Source organism: Heliangelus exortis, chromosome 1 (genome assembly GCF_036169615.1).
Source record: "Heliangelus exortis chromosome 1, bHelExo1.hap1, whole genome shotgun sequence".
Taxonomy (NCBI): domain Eukaryota; kingdom Metazoa; phylum Chordata; class Aves; order Apodiformes; family Trochilidae; genus Heliangelus; species Heliangelus exortis.
In genome coordinates, this window is record NC_092422.1 from 66,338,642 (window position 1) to 66,357,403 (window position 18,762).

Consider the following 18,762-nt stretch of genomic DNA (forward strand, 5'->3'; position numbering starts at 1 on the left):
TTAACTCCAAATACTGAACTGGACTTCAGATACCTGTCAGAAGCTTGTGATGCTACTTTTGTCAGAGCATTAAGTAATAGCCTAATTAGCCAAAGACCTTCACCACTAAGAGCTTTGCAATGAAACATGGGAGTAAACAAATGATGAACAAATCTAGATCAAAAGCAAGCAATTAGGGACAGAAAAATAAGGTCAGGAAATGCCACCAATCAATTTGGGCAGATGGAGCACTTGGAGAAGAAGTGTAAAACTAATAAGCTAAAAGCAGCAGAGCTAAGAAAGAAGGCAGGACGATAAGAGAGCAGAGATAAGACTGTGGGGCAGGGCATGAACATGAAACAGAAGCAGAGGAAGTTCTGGAATCATAAGGAAGGTGGGCATTAACACCTCTCCTTAAAATAAAAAATACTAGTCGTGCTTTCAATATTACCATACTTACCTTTCCATAAATAAAAATAAACTTTCTGCAGTAGATCTAAGGGGTTCAAGACAGTCTAGACTCTTCCTTTTTGTTTTTGACTTCTGACTTTTTCAACTTCCAACAGAGATTCAACCAAGCTGATTTTGAATACCAGGTAGACTAACAGGGAAGTACAGACTTTAAGAGGCAAAATTTCACAGCCATGAAATTCTGCAACAAATGGAGTAAGATTTGGGTGAAAGAACACAGGAGGAGAAGATGAAAACAAAAGCACTACCTCTGAATTACATTTTTCTTCTTTTTAATGGCTTGTCTTAATGGCTCTCTTAGTGTGACCTGGGCAAAGTCCTGAAGAGCTGCATAAATGGTATGGCGAATGGCATGATTGAAAACACTTTCCATTCTGCCCATCAGAACCTGAAGGCCTTTGATCATGGCAATCACCTGCAAGAAAAAAAAAAGAAAAGAAAAAAAAAAGTGTATTTTTCTGTTTGTTCGTACATCTGTTTAGAAAGCCCTTTTCAAAATATAAAATATGAGAAAAGAGGAGCCAACAAGTTTCAAAATATAAAGCTTTTCTGTGCTCCTGGTACATACTGAATGGAAGAAAACATACTGATTCAGAGTCACACAGGGCATGCTGTCTTTTTGTAAAGGGTGTAGAAAATGCTTATACACAATGTTTTCCTTTGCATAGGAATAATCTTTGAAAAATGCCTAATAAAAAAAAATTAAAAAAGAAGATTTATAAAGATTTCTCTTACCTCAACCAAAGCAAACTTCTCCTCACTAGTATAATTGTATCTTGTTGCTCTTTCATATTCTTCTGCATTATCAGGACAATCTTTATTAGAGTATTTATCAGTTGGGTGTACCAGCTTCCAGGAATACTGCAGTTCACACAGCACAATACAGAGAAAAAAGATGGAGAGGGAGGAAAAAATGCCTGAGAAATACAAAACATAGCTGACACAAATAACATACCTCAGAGCATAACAAAAGACTCCACCACACCCACACATTAAAAGAGGAGCTTCCAACTTGGCCAAATATTCACATTTAGTATTCAGAGAACAACTGGAAAATTACACTGGTTTTTGTTTGTTTGTTTTGCATGCTTGATAGGCTTAAAAGTGTGGAAATAGCTGCACTATTTGTGACAGTTTCACCTGCACAACATTCATTTCTCTTAAACACTGCCTTTTCTGTCACTACAAACAGTCCAAAATGCTCCAGAGCAGTGTCAGGATGGTCTAATATCCATCAGGGTACACTTCATGAAAAATGTACCCTGTACAATGTACAATTTTCTTACAGTTTGAGTTGAGAGAATAGCAAGGTCTGGTTGATGTTATCTCTGCATTATGGAGCAACATAAATTTGCCTACTATAATGGATTAAGACTTGCACCAATTTACCTATGGCAAAGAAGAGCATCACACCCTGCAACCTCAGTGCTATAAACAGGACACAGGGGAGATTATTAAAAATTAAATCTGGGGGGGGCATTAAGTGGAGAGGGTTAAGCAGGGCGTCAAATGTATGCTGAAACCTTTTATCTGAACACGATGGATATAACAAGGTTCATGGAAACCAAGTGAATACAGAAGGCAGGTAAGTAAGTAGGAAACTCTAGGTCAGAACAGATTCACAGTCAGAGGACAGGGAGAAGGTGAACAGAAACTTACATGAACATACACAAACCAGAAAGAAAAAGAAAGGTAATGATAACCAGCAAAAAACCCCAAACTGCTGTGGTGCTCAGAGGAAGCTGTGGAACTGCAAGGACAGAAACAGACCTAAAAAAGAGACTTTCTACAGAGTTATAATAAAAGAGGAATATTGTCTCCGTGCAGAGAGCCTGAATGCTGCAGTTTACAGTGACAGAAACAAAGGGAGCAAGTGTGGGAGCTTCAGAGGCCAGAAATAGATGACAGCAACTTCTCTTAAAAAGACAAAAATAAGAACAAGATTTTCAGCATAAAATACACTGTTCATTTAAATAAGAATAGGATAATACAGAAGAAAAGCATGACTCACCTACTGGCTTTTAAAAAAAGCCATTGAAATAGAGAAATGAAAGAAAACTGGGTCTCTAGCTATGCTCACCATGACCACATTGGATTTACATAGTACAGCTGGCTTGACACTTCCTCAGACATCAGAAGCAGAGGAGGAGCAAGTCTGGCTCCCCTCATGCAATATGTCATCTGTTTCAATCTGTCCTAGAACATACAGCTTTGATCTCAGTGTCTGCAGCATAAAAAGGACTCCTGCATCCTCCTGTTAAATTTCTGCCTTAACCAGTTTATTATTGGAAAAAACAGTCACTTTGCTAACTGGCATCTGTTTTAAAAATAAAATTATAATACAGAGAAACAACACTTCAGGTTATGCATTTCCCATCCCTCATTTCCTCTCAAATTTTCCTTTCCCCACACTTACTTCACTTTTGACTAAAAACCTAATCTAAAGCCAGTGGAAGCCTTTCCATCCATTTTTGTGTCCTTGGTTAAGACCCAAGTGCTTCAATTTACTGAGCAATCATGTCTAGACATAGCAAATTGAAGCTTTTCTATCACCTCCTATGTCACTGTGGGTCGATTACATATATTTTTAGCAGATTGTAGTTTTAAACAACTTTTGGAGAAAAAGAATGCATTCTTGGTCTACAAAATCTATCAAGAGCAATGCAAAAACATCTGGTCAAGGCTCGCAGGTGATTACCTATCCATTAAATATATAGTTAGTTGAATGCACTGTATGAGACTGTATGAGCTACTGAGTCTTCCAAGCAGCAACATTACTCCTAATGTTTTAAGATTAAGATTACTCTAATTAAGTAATGACTCTAATCTCAAGAGAACTTCATGTGCCTTCCTCTGAGAATGTGGTGTGGAGCAGGAGGAGAAAATGCGTAAAGAAAGAAGGGGAATTAAGGGAATTAAACACAACTCGCTTTTCATTCCATCAAAGGAAAGCCTGTCCAACCTCACCAAGCCACCTCTTTTTCATCTGATTTTGTTTTCTGGGTAACATACCACTTCCATGACATGTGCACTCCACTGGGAGAGAAGCTGCAGGCCTTGGAGAGAGAGATCAAAGAGCTTCCGATACTCAGCATCTGTTTTTTGAGCTTCCTGTCGACCAGATCCAGTCACCACCTAAAACATTATTAAACAGCACAAAAACAACCCCACATCAGACCATGGTGTATCCCACATCCAGAACCAAATTTCTACACAGATTTCTTTTAAGCATTAAACAACATCATATACCAACATCTGCATTAATATCAGCTTTTTCTTCTAGGGACTTTACATAGTTAAACTTCAGAGATTTATGTCAAGTAATAGAAATCACTGGTATCCCTAATCACCAAATGTTGCTGCAGATGAATTCAAGACACTGGTTATAAATGTATGGTATGAGTTGTATATATGTATACATGTGTGTATAAGTGTCCATTTCTTCATTTCTTGTTCTTTTTAAGCTAACCTCTTTAGTTTCATTTAAACTGCTAGTGATACCCTTTTGGAGTAAGGGATAGACAGCTTATTCCAAAAGAGACAAGATAAAAGTTCTATGATATTTAGCCTAGATATGTATATATATATGTATATGTATATATATAAGCAGAATAATACCTCAGTTTGTATGATGTATCATTATTTTTAATTTAATTAGTGTAAATATCACGCGGAGATTGGGTACTAGCCCGGCAGGCAGCTTTTCTTAGGTGATCAAGCTTTGTAATTTACCTAGCCTGAGGATTAACCTGCTGTTCAGCCATTTAATGAAAACTTCTAATCAGTGAGGTGAAATTTGCATGAATAGCTCTAATCCCACACACCTACCTCACTGTTGCTGTAACGAGCCAGTTCTGATATGAAACGCATATGGTCTTCTCTGATTTGGATCATCTGTTCACATATATTGTACTGGGGACTGCTGCTGGAAGATGTGCATGTCCATCTGTTCCAGACAAAAGAGAAAAAAACACCAGAATCAGTTTAGGCAGTACAACTCCCTAAGCTGCAACTTTACAGTTGCTGTACAACTGATACTGCAAAAGAAAGCATGACTTTTAATTAGAAACTTCCTTCTTCTCTTTTTGAGGCCTTTCCTCTCCTCACACACCACTGACCCCGCACAACCCATTAGTGATGGATTGTCCTTCTGAGCTCAAACAGCACTTCTTGCCAGTCTTAAAAAACTATAATCAAGCCTCTCTCTCCAGGAGCATTCACTTAAGGACAGGACTGAAAAGTACTGAAAGGCAGGGCAGAAGTATACATACAGGCTGCAAGATACACCTAGCTACCTGCAGAGAGGTTTTTGTTATTCTTGTTTAACTATGAAGAGCTTACAGTATGCTGCCTACTATTAAAAAAAAAAAAAAAAAAAAGGCATTATTAAATACTACCAGCATGTTATCAAGAGGGACACAAAAGACATGCTACTGAGAATGTCACGTTAAGTAGCCTCATGTTTTTAGTAGCTCACTAGGCCCGATGTTGTTCATTTTCTCTCAGCAATTACATGCAGGTTATGTGTTTTTTTCTGCAGGAATTAAAATGCAAAGCACTACAATCTAAATTCATGTAACTGCATGGAGGGAAGGTCTTGGAGGAGTATGGAAACGTTTACTAGAACAAAGCAATAACCATAAACCATGGAACCATGGCATTTTCCAGCCACTTTGCTGTGCTGCACACCTAGCAAAAAAAGAAAGAAAAAAAAAAAAGAGCTGGGAGACAAGCTAAGTTGCTGCTCCATATACAATATACACATGCCTATTTACCCATGCACTACTGCTGCTCACCTTGCTTAGTAAAATCCTTCATTTCTTTTAAAGAAAGTTTCATATTTAAAGGAAAAAATGAAAATTAGTGTAAGGCAACATTCATTTCCTCCCAACTCAGCTGATAAAAAACATCACAGATGCCAGAATGGGCTCAGCAGCATTGAAAGGTCTTTTAATAACCTGTTTATTCAGCTGTATTTATTACATGAAGTACATCAGCAGTAAAATACCCACATCAAAAAGTATACCAAGGCAAAAATCCTAATTAAGTAATTACCACAGACCAGCGGGTGATTATGAAAACACCCTCCAAGGGTCTGATTTTCCCCAGCCCAAATCCTCCCTTCTGTGTTTCTCTCTCCCCCTTACCTGGATTTATTTTCCTCATAATGGGCACTGGTCTTAATGTATCTTGCAAGTTCAATCTGCATGTCACCAAACAGTGGGACAACCTGCAACTGCTGTACAGGGAATAAATCAGATTAGATAAATTATTAAACACAAATCTTAGTGAAAGGAAACCTCTGTTTACCCATTTGAAAGTCCAACATGATCCTTATTCTATTCAATTACATTTAAAACACCAAGGTAATTACCTTTAAAATCACATATTAAAAAAAACCCTCTCTCAACCAACCTTAAAGTACTTGTCTATCTTGGCTAAATTTATCCTTTTCTTTGCATCCAGCTTGTAGATGTTACTGACACTTCCATCCATCAGGTACAATCCAAAGCCCATAACCTGAAAAAGAAAGAAAAACTTCTGTGGAAAAGTATCTTAGAGCTAAAAACCTGCCACAGTAACACCATTCTTCATATCATTAAAAAAGCGAATATTTAAAAACAGAGCCCTCAAACACCCACCTTCCTTCAAACAGAATATATTTGCAAATACATACACTTCTATTATATGTATAGTTATAGTTTTTACATTAACACTAGCCTGATTAGTTAACCTTAAAAGATGCTACTTGCTTATATAAAGGTCTCACTGAAACTAGAGTTTGGGTGGGGTTTGATTGCTTTTTTTGCACTTCCATTTTATTAAAATTTTTAATATGCAACCATTTGTAACAGAAGCTTAGATGTAACATCTCTAAGCCGTTGCTTTTTATGGTTTTCAGCACATCTCTCAACTACATTTAGCTCAGAAGCGACCCAAAAGAATCTAGTAACATTTTGCCCAAATTATTCATTAGCATAAAGTTGTAATTCCATATTTACAATAGCAAGAGCTGAGCACCAGCAACTTCTCAGCATGCATTTACCCAACAAAAGGCCTAAATATGAAAGACACATTGCACACCCCTGCAGACAGAATGCACATGTTTGAGAGTTCACATATTGTTTTGTGATGTTTCAGTTTGGTTCTAATAAACAAAGATCTTCAGAAGTTAAACAATGAAGAGGCTCAAAATATTTGTCATGAGGCAAATTTTCAATTCTTACTCTCTACTCCCCTTTTTCCACTGCAAGACATGCAGCTGATAATACCAACCACACTTCACATTGCCCAGCACTCTCTTATTATATGTACATATTCCAGCTAACTAACCTTATCTACTTAGTAACCCTTATTTTAAGCTGCATCTTCCCTGAAGTCTGTAATATACCCAAACCACTTTGATACTTCCAAAAGCCTTTTATACAAACTTGTCGCATACCTAGAAATAAAATACAATAGTTCCTTTCTCTTGGCATTATACTTCACAAAAACACAATTTCATGGAACTGGTTTCCTAACAACACCACCATTCAGTTGGGCCAACTTTAATTTATGAAAAACAAAAATTGATTGGAAACTTTCTAAACAGATTTATTACGTAATAAAGACAATATAGAGGGAGGGAAATGGAATAATTTGAGCTATATGGTTGATTTGATTCTATAAAAAAAAAAAACAAAAAACCAAAATCTCAAACAAACAGGAATTTAAACATCTGTGTCCTGCTCAACGAATCTTTTTTTAATTTTGTAATGAAAAAAGAAGCAACCTACTTTCAAAAGCATATGTTTCTCACTGGGCGTTAGATACATTTTGTTTTCATAGTAGTCTACACACAGATTCACAATATCTGCAAGCAGCTCTTCATAGCCAGCAATCACCTCCAACTGCTGCTGTAAAGACTAGAAAACAAAAGAAAAAAAAAGTTTATTAGTCAACTACTTATACTCCCTGGGGAACAACAGTTACTACCAAACTGGAAGACTTTTCTGAGGCACTGTGTTTTGCAAAAAGACAGCTAAAGCTTACTTGTGTTATCTTGTTGTGGTTGGCAAGGAACATGGAGAGGTTCTGAGATTCTTGAATGGACTGAGGATCTGCCATTTTCCGCAGGAACTGAGCAGCTCTTTGAAAACAGAAGAAAAAACAGCATTTCCCTTCAGCAGGACTGCATGTATGCAAACCTGTCCCCTCTCAATAGAAGCACAATTGTCCCCTAAGTCTGCCAGGGGAACTGTAAGGTGTCAGCAGACCTTTAGGTGCAGTACAGTGGCATCATTCACTGCTCATACAGGATTGTCAGCTTGGGTGCACCTCCAAACTCCTGGATCAAGCAGACACAGACAGTGCTTTTTTGGCACAGCTTAACAAAACTGAGTTACCCAAACACAGGCTACAGACTTGACAAATGAAGCATCAAGGTCCAGTTTTGTAAAAGGTGAAGGGAAGTTTTTTTAGGAAGTAGCTGAAAAGGTGAAAGTTCACTGTAGGAGAGATGGACATAATTGATCTGAAATGAGCTGCAAATCCCCCGCTTTGTTAAAAGACCAAATCCAACACAACCCAAAAACCACGGGGTATTATCCAGCAATGGCTCTGTTGAGCCAAGCCATACAACAACCCAGGAAAAGTGAGCCTTCCAGAAAACAGTTTGTCCTCCAGAAGCACACCTCCAAAGAAAAAGAAAGGCAAACCAAGCAAGTTTAAGAAGTCTCTGGGCATAAGAACAGCTACAAAAGGCAACTACTAGTAAGAACAGGAATTAAATCTCATGTAAGTGGTAGCAATGTAGATAAAATTGTCTAATCACTGCCTGAATGGTTTTCTTCGTGACAGACCACAGATGCTACAGCTGGCATAAAGACAGTCTTCCCCTGCTGCTTTCATCACCGTGTTTGACAAAAGATAACCAATACCATCTGTCAACTCAAGCAGAAAACTTGGCCACTGATATTCCACCCTCCTCCCCTCACTGCCACACCTGCAGTCACAACAACCTTGAACTGCAAAGCTGAAATGTCAACTCTCAGCTAAAAATGCCAAAAGTGGATGTCAAGATTTGGATAGGATAGGATAGGATAGGATAGGATAGGATAGGATAGGATAGGATAGGATAGGATAGGATAGGATAGGATAGGATAGGATAGGATAGGATAGGATGGAATGGCATGAAAGCAGAACAAGGGAACAGAGAGGATAAGTTTCCTCTTAAACTTAAAAAAAAAACAAAAACAAAAACAAAACATTAACCAGCAAAATATATTCACTACATTTAATATATGCCAAGACCGAAGTATTTGCCACCTTGTCATTAAAAGTCAGAAAAAACTTTTGCTGCAGGAAGAACAGCATAAAGAAAATAAATTTACTCAACTGCCTAATTGCAATCAATGGATCCTTAAGTTTCAAGGTACCCTGCCCCACACTAGGATGGGCCACTTTAGAAGAGGAAGCTGTCAGAAAAAGAGCAAGTGGTGCCATCTGGTGGGAGCCCTGTATCCCAGCAGCAGAAACCCGGGTCCCGCTGCTCCTTGCCACTCACCGCTTGTAGGCTGAGTGGTCGTTCTTCACACTGCACTTCATGTTCTTCAGCTCATCCAATACGGCAAACATGTTGATGAATTTGCCCAGTGTGATCAGGTAGGCTTCAGAAACGAAGTCCTTCCTCCTCTCGGCGTGGCACAAGCGCCTCACCTCCCCACAAAACCGTTCAATGGCATTTCTCTAATGAGGGGAAAAAAAATAGAGAGGAAACAAGGAGTAAGGGAAAAAGTTCTACCACATAACTGGAGCTGGTCCAGTGAAAAGCACCACTGAGGCAGAAAAATGTTTAAAGCATGCAAGGCCAACAAGGCATCAGCACAGGCTTTTCAGCTCCACCTCTGTGTAGTTGGCGTGTGCTACAAGTGTCACCAGGGATTTTTTGGCACAGAGCTTGCCCGGCACAAACAGCAAGGTTGTTCTTTGCAGACTGAAGTCACAGAAGGTTTCAATCCCTTTGAAACAAGTAATTTAGTGCTCTTCAGTGAGGAAGTGTACATGCATTAAAAAGACAGGTAATGGTTAGGTTCCCTTAAAAACAAAAAGCAACACAGGAAACTGTACGTGCCAACTCTCAAAATCATCCTGACACGTGTCTATTTCAGGGCTCCTTTCCAAGCTTGCATCGGGGCCATTTGAGATGGAGATTATAAGAACAAAAAGGACAGCAACTTTGAATATAGAAAGGAATCCTTTCTGATGTTAGGGCACTAATCTCCTTGAATTAAAAGAGATAGGTTTTTGTCAGTAAGATCTGCTAGCTGGGGAAGACAAGAGGTGATACTACATTTCATTCAGTCTCCTCTTCCTGTGTGTTCTGGGGTTCACAGGCTCTAGCTGCTTCAGTTCCCTACAAATAATGCCTGGAAACATCCTCAGTCCATTGAACCAAAGGGCAAGCTGCCAGGAGGGGAGGAGAAGGCAATAAAGGCTGCTATTCTCAGGAGCCTCTGGAGCTTGGGCTCCTGGCAGGTCACAACAACTGAGTTAAGCTTGCCCAGGAATTAAGCAGGAATTTAAGCAGGAATTTCCACAGCAAGGCTGCACCTGCTGCTCTGGTGTCCAGGCTTGTGGCTCCCTCATCCTCCAACAAATGTTTTCTGTGTTGAAATGCTTTTATGTATACATGTGACAAGTATTATATTTATTTTTCTTCCTAAAATGCCAGACCTCTGTCCCCATGTGCTGTGTAAGGGACCATATGAGATTACCTTTGATTTTAAGATGAAAGTCTTCATGGAGATCTCCCAAAGTCATTAATATAGGCATTAGTATAGGCATTAGAAATTCTGCCCTTCTGTGAGACAATATGGGGTTGTTTTCTTCCAAGTATAATGACTAGGTATGTGAGCACACAGCATCAAGCATACAAAATAGCAACATAAAAATACACGCCCAGTGACCATTTTTTTTTCCCCATTCCTTTTACCTGAAAATACATAAAATTCATCAGTTTTGTAACTTCTGGCTCCAGAACTTCCACAGTTTTCTCATAAATTTCTACTCTGTTAGGCTGTTCGTTGCACTTGACCTGAAGATAATTAAAGAGATCATTACACTTGGTACTTTCCCTGATAAAGCCTCAGAAACTAACCTTAACTGTGTGATAATAAATAAATTAATTAAAATTCTAAGATTTTTCTGTTACCTCACAACAAATAATACACCTCTGTATGGTTAGGAAAATATTCTCCACGCACTAAGCCACTTACCTAAAATCATGCGCTAAAATAGGGACAGAAATTAAAAGAGATTCCCTGACTTTAATTCTGAATATTTAAATTACACCCCTGGCATTTCAGTACAAAAATAACTGCATTATAAAATCCTTATGAAGCAGGTAGGTGTCAAGTCACAGCTATAATTTTGTTCAGTTTTCTGACGTATCTTAACATTCTTCCCACCCCACACCTATGCAACAATTCCTAGGACTTGTCACCTATTAGCAGTGTTTTATTTTTGCATATGGATCACAAAAATATTATGTAGCTCTGACACTTAGAAAATCACTACCTAGTCTGTCTAGAAACTTAAACGTTTAACCTGACTGTTAATTGTTGCATGCTTTGCTACTTCTTTAATCTGTTCTGAATTTAAGTATTAAGTTGGGGAGTGGGAAGGGTGAGTTCTCTGGAACAAAAATTTTGCCTTAAACAGATCTGGCAATCAAAGGTTTTCCTTCCAGAGTATATTACCTGTACACTACTCTTGAACCAATCAGTAAGACTGACACAAAACCCATAAAGTATTGCTGCAGATGCCATATAGAATCACCCAACATTCTTCTGTGTAACTCAGTAGTCAAAGTAGATCACATTTCCAAGCTCATTGACAAAGCTCTATCTTGGAACTCCACACCAACACAAGAAAGAAGTTAATATGTTGCATGACAGTGTAATTTGCATTCTTTACCTGAGGAATGGCTCTTGAGCAGCTTCTCCATGTGTATAACATGACCGCATATTCCTGCCCTTCTTCTAGCATTTCATTCTGTACAAAAGACACTCGGTATAATTAGGTATTGTAATACAAAAGGGTTAAATCCATTTGCCTTCCATCATTTCAAATCCTTGCCCAAACAAACCTGTTTGTCTTATCAGACTGTAAAGGTACAAACACACATATACTGCAAGCTGAATGATACATCATACTGTATGTATGCAATACAGTATTAATATAATTTAAAGGTTCAGCTTGGCTATAATCCAACCGCAAAAAAAAGATCCGTTTATTCTCAGTCATCTGTTTTAGCATCCAACTTAATTCTGAGAGAATTCACACTATCATCTTCATACTACTCAAGCCAACAAATATTTATCAGATCACTAGTAAAAAACTGCAGTAATTATGCTTATGTAATTATTATCTCACCTGATCAGATTTATTTTTGTGTGTATTTTATCCTCCCAAAACTAAAGATACTGTGATCTATAACTATAAATAAAAATGCCAATGTGAGAAGGGAGGGTGGTGTTTGCTTTTCCATTGAAACTTGGGGATTGCAGGTGGAATTGTCAAGGACGAAAGAGTCAGGACTGCCAGAATAATACCCTTCTTCACATGTCAAAGGAGAGGCCCAAGAATTTCCAAAGGATGAAAAGAGGTTAAGGAGTTGGCAGATAATTTAAAAGTAGATTGGTGCAAATTTACATAATTTTCTGTAGCATGTAATCAGGTGCCTAATCTGCCCATTCCAGCATTTTTTAACTCTCCTCTAGAAATACAAGACATATTATTCCTCATTTTCTAAGAGTGCCATGAAATGGCAAGTTCAGTACAGACCAACATTTGCAGCCAGCAAAGTTCTTCCGTGTCCCAGAACAGCTACACCATCAGCAGAGATGGAGTTATTACCATGAAACCTTATCTTCTATTGTGGAAATTTTAAAGCCTTTACCTTACACAAAAGCATGCCAATAAATGACCAACTCCTCAGTGAGGAAGCCAAAAAAACCCCTCCAGCACCACCAAACTGACAGAAATATTTGAAATCTGGGAGGGTGGAAAGTAATATTTCACTCAAGTTACAGCAGCTAGCTGTCAATACAGCTAACCTCAGAATACTGAAAAATGAACAACGAAAGCAGGAAACTTCTGAGCAACATTGGTTGATCAAGACAAAAGACATTTCTGAAAGTATATACCTGAACATCTCCTTACCATGCTAGAATGGACTGTAGCTTGCTCAATGTATCTCGCAATGCCAGTGACAAATGCATTTCTGTCTTCAAAATTAGTGTTAAAGTTTGGCTGCAGAGAAAAGAAAATATGAATTAAATTTTTGTTAAGGAAAAGAATTTTTTTATATACTACCGATTTGCAAATGTAAGCACACTTTGCTTTTGGTTGGTTTGGTTTGTTTTTTTGAAAAGCACAGTCCTCTTTTTCTGAATCGCAACAGGAAATGGCAAAATTCTTCTTCCTACAATGACAACATACCTGGTAAAGCAGAGATGATGGTGGGGGTTCAATACATGGTTGCTGATCTGGCAATGGTAATTCTTCCAAGAGATCCACATTGGACAAGGCATCCTCCAGTGTTACTTGAGCAGTCATTTTGCACCTGGTTAAAATATACATACATATAGTTAATGTATACACACATACCTATTATTTCTAATGTGTTACTGTATACACAGAAAATAAATGAGTCAAGTGAAGAGCAAGAACTACTTCTGTTGTAGGAAATCTGCAGTTTCCCTTCAACCACAGTGGAAGGAAAAGAATCAAACTGAAACTCATCTGGTTTTAGTATACAAGTTTAAGTATACAAGTATACAAGAAAAAATACTTATAGGACTAACATTCTCCTCCTTACTTGAGAAATATTTCTCTTCCCTCACTGCTGCACCCCAGAAATACACCAAAAATAAAGGATGACCTTTAATGCTCAGTTTTGAGCAGATGTGTCTTCAAACCCTAATGCACAGATACTACTACCAGACCATCTTCAGAAGACCCATCTGCCAGAAGGTGCCGGCAGTCTCCAGTGTCTCATGTCCCAGGATATCCAGATCCACTTTAAGCAGTTAGTGATAGGCCCATAAGCCCCTCAGGATCACAGAAATCTCCTTACACCTAAAACTGATGGCACTGCATGGGGTTTTGAATCAAGAACAGCAATGAGACAAAATTTTAGGTAAAAGCGTGGGGTGGAACAACTCAGTCATATACTTTTGTGTAATGATCTTCTCATCCTTTGCAGTGGAGTAAAAAATTCCCCTAATTCCCTAAGACCTCTAACCGAGCTAACTTTTTTCCATGGGGATTTGCAAGTAATTTCCCCCCACTTTATCAGAGCAAAACCATGCACATACAGTGAAAGGAGCAGCTGAGCACTGTGCCCAGCTCTATCCAGGCCAGGAACACGGAGTGCCCACACCCCAGAGAATCAGGGTCCTGCCTGGCACGTGCCACCCAGGACTTAGCCAACAAGAAACAACAAAAAAAACCCAAACAAGCAAAAGCCAAAGGGAAAAAAGCAGTCAGAAGTGATTACTTATCTGCCTTCAGAGACCAACCCTGCATCCCAACTCACTGCTGCAAAGCTAATGCACCACATCTGGAGAAAGCTCACTCACAACTTAGAGCAGTCACCATCAGAAAGGTCCAGAGCACTTTTTCTTCTTCAAGTCCCAGCCCAAACTTTTCTTCAAGACTGAATATATCAGGTTTTGTTAAAATAAATAAAGGAACAAACACCCATCTAGTGCAATTTGTGACCCCTGATGAAAAACAAGGAAGAACTGAAGAGAATGGAGTGCTGGCTGACAGACCTGCACCGGGATGCTTGCCCAGCACCTGCCTACACCCAACTCAAGCTTCTTCACAACAACCACAGTTATTCTCAACTTAGAGACTGGCAAAAACCATGGCATCCTCCCTCCAGTAAATAAACAAATGACAAAAAAAAAAAAAAAAAAAAAAAAACGTGTCTAGGCAAAAGTCCTGTGAGGACATCAGACCCTCAAAAGTTTTACCCTAGAGGAAACAGAACAAAATTGCAAAGGAGTTAAGAGCACTTTAAATAAAAAGTATTTTAATTTTTGGTCTGAGCATCTGCAGCTCAAGGTTTAGCTAGAAAAGAAAACAGTAACACAACACTTTACACAGGTTGGTTTAAGTGAGAGACTCCTTTCAATTTGATTCCTCCTCTCAGCCTCTGTATCCAAGCAGAAACACCTGGCTGTGCAGCTGCTTCAGGATGTGCCAGCAGTGGGACTGCTGGGCCCATGGCCTTCTGCCCCACAGGACAGGTGAACCACCATAATGGGCTGACCCCAAGCAGCACAACAGGGACATGCTACAAAAAACTGCTCTGCAAATCATAGCAAAAACCAGCTGCCTTTTCCACACCAAAAATTGTTGCCAGTATCCATGTAAAGGAGAGTTGTGATTGAGTGCAAGGGAAGCATCAATTCCCTCTCCCCAAATCCATCTTCCTCCTAAAATGGGGTCCAGCCATTACATGCTTATTTCAGAAAGCACACCTTCACACTTTTGTCCTCAATATTTACAAGCTTTCTGTGGTCAGACTATCAGATGCTGAACTGTTTGTGTATTTTTTTAATACTTGAAAAATAATTTTAAAATAGAAACTAAAGCATAAGCAAAACCCAAAGCCCCACCACACTATCCCTGCTATCTATCTAATAGCAGAAGACTGGAAAATCCCCCGTACCAAGCCAGAGGTGCAAGTGAAGAAACAAAAGCTTCCTGCTACCTTCTGGGTTCTGAAAGAAATCGGGGAAGCTCCATTTTTCCAAGCCCTTCGGCTTGATTTCCCAAAGACAGATCAGTCTTTTTCTAAAAGGGAAAACATGAGCAATTGGACACGGACAGTTACAAAAGCCTTCTTGTTTTAAGGTCACTCGCTGAGAGCTCCACTCTGTAATTTTGCCAGAGGTATCCACGTGCCCGGTGTTTCGCTGGCCGAGCCCGACCCACTTGGTTCAGCATTTGGCTGTGGTACCCAGCAAGATGGGAAAGAGGCAGTGGCTCCTTCCTGACCAGCTCATAGCACCTTTGCAAACATTGGGAGGGCAGGACTTGTGCTTCCCTCTGCTCCCCAAGAAGGAGCAGGGAAAGGTTTGACAATGGGGGTGGCAGGGGGACAGCCAGGGCTTGGCCACACTCACGCAGTGTCAGCCAGGAGACACCATCCCACAGCCAGCTAACACCTCTGTATGGCCCAGGCCAACCCCTTGCCTGATGCAGAAGCCCTGGGATCAGGATAGAAAAGATTTTCTTGAAGTTTGGAGGTTTTTTCCCCTTCTTTATTTGCTGCTGTTTTCAATAAAACCAGCTCCAAATGACAAAGGCTGTTTCTAATGTACAACAATGGAGGGCTGGCAAGACCATTATTTTTTCCCAATGAGTCTCAGGAAAATTAATTTAAGAACACTAGAATTACACAGCAACAAAAATTTTATAATTTTGCCTCCTTAAGAATAATTCACTATGAGTTGTTACAGGTTCAATTACTGGGCAGGAGAGCTAATATTGTAACAGCCTCCCTTTTTTCCCATCACAAGAAGCTTCAAAACCTACTGGAACATTCAGAAGATGCAGTCTGATTAGGAGTTTACCTAAATGAGAACAGATTAAAACACTGTAGTCATACTGATAAATTTAGTTATACTAGTAAATTTACCCAAGCTGTGAAAATTACTTTCATACTCAATTCCTACAATGCTGCATTTTCAGCTTTGTATCTAACTGAGATTTTCCAGGAAGTATTTTCTCATGTAGAAGAATTACTTCTGATACAATCCTTTTTCTTTTTGTTATCTCTGTATCATGACCTATCATTACAGTGTTAAGGTCAAAATGCATTCCAAGAACACATTTTCCCAGACCTACACAATTTAATTAAAAAACTTTCATTATCTGACATCGTCCCTCCAGGAGAGAGAATCACAGATGCCAATATGCTTGTTTGCTAAATTTTGGTGTCTGATAAGCACATCCAGCTTTCTAAGCAGGAGACAGAAGCATCTGTGCCAATTCTCAGCTTCTTTTTCTGGATTTAAAAAAAAATAAAAAAAAAAAATAAAAAATCCCTGTCTCTTGCACAGACAAGCTTGAGCTTTACAGTGCCAACAAGTCCATGTTCAAGGATCAAAGGTATCAGTCACTGGGGTTTTAGGGAAACTTTGGATACATTAGTACAAGGCCACTGACTAGGACTTCCTCTTCAGTACTGAAGGAGATGACCATTGGCTGAGCCTCACCTGCTCTGAAAAGCTTGTGATGCAAAGAAGGTCACTGAGCCACCTCCCTCACATTTTGTTCAGAAGGAAAAAAATAAAAATAAAAAATAAATAAAACAAAATTAAAATATAAAATAAAAATAAATTAAAATAAAAATTAAAAAGCACCGGATCCTGAAGTCCCTCTAGTGTTGTTTACATTCTGATTGAACTTCAGAGCTGGTTTATTATTGAAACACATTCAGACAAAAGATTTGCCATCTATTAAGTGTCATAATTCTGGAATGTTGTTCACAGCAACACAACTGCACGGTACACAGTGCCCTGCTCACATTACTCTGTTATATAGAGGAGATGAGTGTCATTCCTAATAGAGAAGTCTAATTTTCACATATCCATCTCTACAGGGTAAAGCTGAAGTATTTGCAAAAGTTCCTTATTCTGAATTCCAACCACATTAGAAAATTCCCAGCATGTATCTTTCACAGTCTCTCTCTTTGAGGCCTCCTAAGGGCTCAGACTATTTGAATAAAAAAAGTAACAGGAGCAAATTATGGGGAAGAATCTTTTGGGGAAAAAAAATAGACAAATGACCAAAAGAAATAATAATAATAATAATAATAATAATAATAATAATAATAATAATAATAATAATAATAATAATAATAATAATAATAATAATAATAATAATAATAATAATAAAATTAAAAAAAAAAAAAAAAAAAAAAGGTGAGCACTGAGAAAGCAGGGAGTAGAGAAAAGAGCATTAACTTTTGAATTTTGAGAGAGAAGACTGCCATAATGCTATTCAGCTCTCAAGATCAAAGTTAAGAAAATTGGCCCAAATTTTATGGAGTTCAGTAGTTACAAAAACAAACCCCAAAACATTCAAGTTTTTAAGTCTTCTCCCAGTGACAGAGTTAAGTAGGTCAGGTTATTTATCAAAGAGAAGATCAAAAAGACAATTCAAGCACTCAGTCTGTAAACAGCTACAGCACGAAAATTGTGTGATGATAGGAGGCAGTTTTTAAATGTACTCAGCAACAACACATACAATGCAACAGATGTAACTTGTAGCTGGCAACCAAGGTTTGAGAAAAAAAATTAATAGGAGTAAGGCAAATGAACTTAACTCTCAGCTTCTTGAGACCATGTTAAAAATGCAGAAATTACCTCTCAGTTCCTCTTATCCACTGCCACAATCATTTAGCCAAGGCTTCCCCACAAACTACCTCTAATGGCCTTAATCCAGCTGAGCTTTAGAATTATATGAATTCCCAACACAAAAAGTTCAACCTCAAATAACTGGGTTCAATAATACCTACTTACAGATGAAAAAATAAAGCCTATAACTAAAAAAAAGAAAATCTCTGCTTAAATTCTATGACTGCATTAGACAAGATCAGGAGATGATGAGGATGGTGTGTTGTCACCAAACATTTATTAAAAAAATTAAAAGGTATGTACTAAGTACCCTGAAAATATATAGGGGAAGCATGGGATGTAACTTCTTGGAGAGGAATAAATACATATGATTTAAATGATTTGCAAACTGGAATTATACCCAGGACTTGAGTCTGTCAAGTAGCCATTTCAACAGCACTTTTCTTCAGAAGACATTGATTTATTTAGACTATCACACCTCACACAAATGCATTCACTTTTTGGTAATCATTGCTCTATCTTTCAAAAAAGAAAAGACAATTTTAAATTTCTCTCAAATAAACAATAATGATTAAAACCTAAACTCCATAGCTGACAGGCATTTTTTTCCTTTGCAGTGCTCACCCAAAGCTTTGACATCCTGGAAGCACCTGAACACCTTCACCTTTAAATTTTTAAGGATTTATCCTCACACAGCCAGAGGGGTTACAGAGGGGTAACCTTGCAGCTTTCCCTTTTGAAACATGAGGGACTGCAACAAGTAGCAATCTGGACACCTTGATATTCTCCAGGTGGGTCTTTTTGTCAGCTTCTTACAGCACATCTTTTGCCATACTGGAAAGATCAGGTGACAGACACAACTAAATCTATTGCTACCATCCTGTGCCCTGGA

At 38.5% G+C, this 18,762-nt stretch overlaps 1 protein-coding gene across 4 annotated transcripts in view; it reads right to left on the reverse strand.

Annotated features, from left to right (window-relative positions):
• CYFIP1 (cytoplasmic FMR1 interacting protein 1) overlaps positions 1–18,762 on the reverse strand; it is a 73,925-nt gene that overhangs the window by 42,207 nt on the left and 12,956 nt on the right. For all 4 annotated transcript variants that reach the window (XM_071746601.1, XM_071746591.1, XM_071746584.1 and 1 more), the window contains exons 2-14: positions 12,934–13,057; positions 12,655–12,744; positions 11,407–11,484; positions 10,424–10,525; positions 8,996–9,177; positions 7,483–7,579; positions 7,227–7,355; positions 5,866–5,970; positions 5,598–5,689; positions 4,279–4,396; positions 3,463–3,585; positions 1,186–1,311; positions 699–865 (exon numbers count right to left, since the gene is read on the reverse strand). In XM_071746601.1, coding sequence (XP_071602702.1) covers positions 699–865; positions 1,186–1,311; positions 3,463–3,585; positions 4,279–4,396; positions 5,598–5,689; positions 5,866–5,970; positions 7,227–7,355; positions 7,483–7,579; positions 8,996–9,177; positions 10,424–10,525; positions 11,407–11,484; positions 12,655–12,744; positions 12,934–13,050 — 1,526 coding nt within the window. In that variant the 5' untranslated portion in view covers positions 13,051–13,057. The remainder of the gene's footprint in view (positions 1–698; positions 866–1,185; positions 1,312–3,462; positions 3,586–4,278; positions 4,397–5,597; positions 5,690–5,865; positions 5,971–7,226; positions 7,356–7,482; positions 7,580–8,995; positions 9,178–10,423; positions 10,526–11,406; positions 11,485–12,654; positions 12,745–12,933; positions 13,058–18,762) is intronic.